This window comes from Punica granatum, chromosome 4 (genome assembly GCF_007655135.1).
Source record: "Punica granatum isolate Tunisia-2019 chromosome 4, ASM765513v2, whole genome shotgun sequence".
Lineage (NCBI taxonomy): Eukaryota > Viridiplantae > Streptophyta > Magnoliopsida > Myrtales > Lythraceae > Punica > Punica granatum.
Genome location: NC_045130.1, coordinates 30,110,789 through 30,116,151, shown reverse-complemented (window position 1 = coordinate 30,116,151; position 5,363 = coordinate 30,110,789). Strand labels below are relative to the sequence as shown.

Sequence of the window (5,363 nt, the reverse complement as noted above, 5' to 3'; positions counted from 1 at the left end):
GAATCAAATAAACCCATCATAATTTGAATTATTGCAATCTGCTTCAGAATGACATTACAAAGATCATTACATATATTATTGTTGCGTTTCCAACTGAACATTGCCTGTCACTATACTAAATTATGTACGAGGAAGGGAGTGTTCTAAATCAGAGTCACAGTCCACTTATCAACAACCACTCCCACAAAATGCAAGACATCATTAATCTCATCAGAGGTTCTCTTTGCCTAAGAAAATTTACACCATCAAAAGTAAGGTATCATATTAAGCACCAACAAATGAATCTGAGTTAATAATCCGAAACTGAGTCGGATACTTTCGAAGAGGAATCGCAAGTCGGGGGGCATATGGAACTAGCCTCCCGCTTGTTAGACTCGACCAACATCACCACAACTGCCCGCATTGACGGCCGGTCATGGGGGGACGAATTTGTGCATAGTAAAGCTATCTTAAGGACGGTGATCATGTGATCAACCATGCCTTTGTCCTTGGTATTTAGCCGGGTGTCCAGGATTTCAGGACTCAACGAATAATTTCGTATGTACTGTCTTACCCACGTTACAAGGTCTCCACCTTGATCGAGCAGCTGTACAGGAGTTCTGCCCGTCAGCAATTCCAGTAGTACAACCCCGTAGCTGTAGATGTCGCATTTCTCAGTAATCTTCATGGTGAATGCATATTCTGCAACAGAAGGAGAGGGAGTTTCTGATTGTGCAATTGAAATTAAAGTTTAGGAAAATAAGATTAGGTTACTTAAGAACTGAATAATGTACTTGCAGCTTAGCAGTGTCACAACTTACCAGGTGCAATATAGCCATAAGATCCCACAACAGCAGACATCGACTTCGACTGAGGCATGTCAAAAATTTTTGCCAAGCCAAAATCGCCAACATGTGATTCAAAATTCTCATCGAGAAGTATGTTGTTAGACTTTATATCTCGATGGATTATCCTCGGCTTGCAATCATGGTGTAAATAAGAAAGACCCTCTGCAGCTCCAAGAGCGATATTGAATCGAGTGGGCCAATCCAAGAAATTGGATGAGGACGATCCATGAAGCCATTCCCCCAAGCTACCATTTTCCATGTACTCATACAGCAGCAGATTTGAGCCCTGGTGATGGCAAAACCCGAACAGCTTCACGATGTTCCGATGCTGAATCTTCCCAAGGGTCAAAATCTCAGCATGGAAGCTGTTCTCTATACTGTTCCCTTCCCTGTTCGATGCCAACCTTTTTGCTGCTATGACCTGTCCTGAATGCATAACCGCCTTGTAGACGGTTCCACAAGCTCCCTTTCCAACAACATAGGACTCGTGAAAATTGTTTGTGGCCTCAAGCAGGTCTTGGAAGGTGAAACCTTCCTTTGGAGGGAAGTAGATATCGCTCTCTGGGGACGATGCCTCCTTATCCCCCAAGGAAACAACCGAATCCGGCCTAAGTCGCATATAATACAGAATGACAGCAATTAGAATGAGTGAAACACCTCCAACAATAGCAGCAGTGATTGTGATGATTTTGCCCTGTGGAACCTGGGCATTTTTCTTCGGTGGGAGAGAGCTAGAAGATGGATTTTCATAGCAGTCCCCAAGAAGCCCACCACATAGGTCTCTGTTTCCAATGAAGCTGCTCACTGGCATGTGCAGGAACAGCGAGGCAGCAGGCAAAGGACCTGTCAAGTTATTGTATGAGAAGTTGCATACAAATAAACTCGATAAGTTCTCGAATGTTGCAGGGATCTCGCCGCTCAAATTATTGTTGTTGAGCAACAAGTACTCAAGTAGATTAAGATTTCCTAGCTCTGGCGGTATTGTCCCGTTGAGGTTATTGTAGCTGAGATTCAAAGCAATCTGCAAGCTCGAGAGAGTGCCCAACTCAGGGGGAATTTCCCCCGTGAATGAGTTTCCCCCCATTTGAAGTTCCGTAAGGTGAGATAACTTCCCCAAAGACGAGGCTATATTCCCCGAAAATTTATTGTCTGAAAACCTGAGAAGCTCCAAGTGTGAAAAGGTCCCAAACTCCATAGGCAGAGGACCAGAGAAGTCATTTTTGCTGAGATCAAGGCGCTGGAGCAGGGTGCAGTTTACGATCTCAAGTGGGACAAGTCCTGACAGTGAGTTGGAAGAGATATTGAACGTCACAAGCTGCGATAGATTCCCTATCTCCAAGGGCAAATCTGATGTGAAGTAATTTCCCGCAAGATCGAGCCTCTGCAATCTTTTGCATTGTCCTATCTCCTGAGGGATTGGACCGCTGAACTTGTTATGTCCTAGCTCAAGAGCGGCTAGGTTCTCCAACATGCATATTTCTGAGGGGAAGCTTCCTGTGATGCGGTTCCTGACCAAGCGTAGCTGCACTAGTGATTTACAGTTTAGTATTCCATCAGGTATGTTGCCATAAAGCTTGTTGGATTCAAGGTTTAGCAAGATTAGGTTCGAGCGTCGGCACAAACGAGGCGGTATCCTCCCAGTAAGGCCATTGTCTGAAAAGTCGACCACCCAAAGTGGATTATATAATCCAAGCCCCGGAGGAATGCTGCCAGTTAAGGCATTGTCAAATAACTGCAACTGAAATAAGTTGGGCAAGTACTGAAACCCGAATGGGATTCGCCCCGTGAGGTAGTTGATGGAAAGATCAAGCTTTGTCAAGTTTTTCAGGCTACTGAGCTCGCTTGGTATAACACCAGTCAGCTGGTTCTGGAACAGGTACAGCAGGGTCAGACCCTTAACGTAGCTGAACTCAGTTGGTATCTGTCCGATTAATGCATTCTCAGAAAAGTCAATTTCCAATGCGAGAGACAGATTTCCCACCTCCCTGGGGATGGTTCCATTCAAGTGATTCCTGTATAGATACAACTTCTTCAGGGACCTGAGGTTCCCTATTTCTCGAGGTATTGGCCCAACGAGGTTGTTCTCATACAATGCGAGGGTCTCGAGGTTGGTGCAATTCCCGATTTCCCCTGGGATACTACCTGAGAGCTCATTCTCCCAGAGTATCAAGTCAGTCAAGCTTCTTAACATCCCAATTTCCTTTGGCAATTCACCTCCAATGTAATTCTGTGCCAGACCTAAATACTCCAAGCTCTCACACCCACCCAGCTCCACAGGTATGCTCCCTGAGATAGCATTTTGCCCAGCTCGAAACCTCTTCAGCCTCTTCAAGTTCCCGATTGAAGCAGGCAGAGGGCCCATGAGATTGTTCGTGTATGCAACAAAATCCTCTAGTGAGGACAGGCTCCCAATCTCATTAGGCAAGGCCCCAGAGATCTTATTATTGCATATGTTGAGAGTGGTGAGAAAATTCAGCTTACCCACTTCAGCAGGGAGCGGTTCAACAAACTCATTATTGTTCAGAAGAAGCATCTCCAATTTCGAACAGTTCCCAATCTCTCTAGGAATGCTTCCTGTGAAGGCATTGTAAGAGATGTCGAGATAGGTTAGCTCGACCAGTTCACCTATGCTCGGACTCAGGGTCCCAGAGAGGTTCATTGAATTCAAATCCAGGGAGACAACAACATTGTCAGAGGAGCAATTTACGCCAACCCATCCGCACGGAGTTTCATCACTAGCATTCCAATTAGCGAGATAGTCAAACTCATCGTGGAGGCCGTCGTCCTTGATCTCTATGAGGAAGTGCCCCTCGGGATTTAGTCCATCCAAAATGCACAAAACCGAGGACACAACCACAAGTGCCAACGCAATACGGATAAGACATCGGGGCGTTATATCGAGACACATATCTGACAGCTGGTTTGGAGTTCACAGCAATCGAACTAAAGGAGCTCCCTCCTCAGAGCAACAACAAGAACCATGTCCATGCTTCAGCTTTCACTGAATAAGACCAACAGCGCACAATTTTAGTCTAACCGTTCAAAGGGAACAATCGGACACAGTTAAATGAGCAAAGGACCAGTGGATTGTGCCTTGGGCAAGTTTGAGATATAGGAACATCAAGAATATATGTAATTTGAGAGTCGTCATTCGTTGATAAATGAAATCAAGAACATCTGCCCGGAAAAGAAATAAAAACCAACTTGCCAAATTAGAATTTCCAGAAAAAGAAAACACTTGCAAAATTAGATGTTAGGCAGACAAATTCACAAGCCCCCACCCAACAAAACATCAAATTCCAGAAGAACCCTCCTGAGGAAAATCCTTCATTAAATCAACATTTCCCTTATAAAACACCGGAGAGAGCAGGAGAAGGAACTCACATGGTTAGCACCAAAGACTATTCAGAATAATCCCCCATGAACCTCAAATTCAAGAACTAACGAATCAACATGTAAAGGAAGACAGCACAGAAGTGGATAAATCAGCAGAAGCTTCAGAGACAGCCCACTAACAATAATGAATGAAGAAACTGCGGACCCACCTCGTAGCTAAAAGAAGAATGACAGGATCATCCATCAGCAGCACAAAAAAGATCCCAACCCTTTATCGGGAATGCAACACTTTGGAGGGACCTCATTGGACGATGTCGAGAAATTGGACCTTTGGGACTGAGATTTTTCGTGGGAGTGATTGCGGTTGTTGGGTCTTTGTGAGAAGCGAAGGGACATCTAGAAGATGACAGGCGGAGCAGGGAGAACTCCTTTTCCTCTTCCTCCTATTCCTCTTCCACCCAGTTGAAGTTCTACTGGCCGACAACAAGGCAATGCTTTTTCATCTCATCTCATCTCCCTCTCTCTCTCTCTACCCTACTGCTGCAGAGAGCAAAACTGGGTCTGGGTCTCCCTCTCTCTTTCTCTCTCTAGAAGAAGTATAGAAGCGGAGGAGGAGGAGGAGGGAAGTGGGCAACTTGTTTGCTTTTTAGTGGGATTTCATCAGAAAAATTGGAACTTTTTAGGCATTGAATAAATGGGATCATGAATTTCCTCCCAGAAATTTAGAAAATTTAATGCTTTTGGATCTCTATTGACTGTGACAGCTTGCTTGGGGGGGTTGGGTTTGATGGGGTTGGCAGGCAAAAGATGAGCAGAGCTGAGCTGATCGTTACTCGTTCATAAGAGTAACGCGTAACATAAACAATATTTAATTAAGATATATTTTTTTTCAATAAATAATAATGTGTTTCTCTTTTTCCACACAACAATTATTTAATTCTTTCCCTTCGTTTGCAAGTTGCAACAGTCAAGTTGATGGCGTCGGTCCTGCCGACCATTGCATGTAGTCCTCATACATTATCGATGAAATTTGACAATTATCATTTACAACGGAAACTACGAGCGGTTGATCATTACAGTCTTCTTCATTCGTGCCAGTCGCACCATCCGCGGAAATTGACTAACTTCCTCAACTAACCTATGTTAAGTCTTTTTTCTGATAGATTGATATACAATAAAAGATAAATTAACGTCTGCGCA

General features: G+C 44.2%; 1 protein-coding gene across 2 annotated transcripts; it reads right to left on the bottom strand.

Annotated features, from left to right (window-relative positions):
- Nucleotides 1-4,983, bottom strand: LOC116204631 (probable leucine-rich repeat receptor-like protein kinase At2g33170). Of its 2 annotated transcripts, none has more exons than XM_031536801.1 (3): nucleotides 4,373-4,983; nucleotides 801-3,828; nucleotides 1-681 (listed from the first exon to the last, which is right to left on the bottom strand). In XM_031536801.1, exons 2-3 carry the CDS (start codon nucleotides 3,733-3,735, stop codon nucleotides 290-292), a joined length of 3,327 nt encoding a protein of 1,108 aa, XP_031392661.1. In that variant the 5' UTR covers nucleotides 3,736-3,828; nucleotides 4,373-4,983; the 3' UTR covers nucleotides 1-289. The 2 variants fall into 2 exon arrangements, with proteins under 2 accessions (XP_031392661.1, XP_031392662.1); XM_031536802.1 differs by lacking the exon at nucleotides 4,373-4,983 and adding an exon at nucleotides 4,212-4,354.
- Nucleotides 4,984-5,363: the final 380 nt, after the last annotated feature.

What these genes read in the sequence shown, in the direction of transcription:
- LOC116204631 (XM_031536801.1), bottom strand. Translation starts at nt 3,735, where the DNA reads ATGTGTCTCGATATAACGCCCCGATGTCTTATCCGTATTGCGTTGGCA. An exon ending in TTATGGCTATATTGCACCTG is followed by an intron (nt 682 to 800) that starts GTAAGTTGTGAC and finishes CTTCTGTTGCAG; the next exon opens with AATATGCATTCACCATGAAG.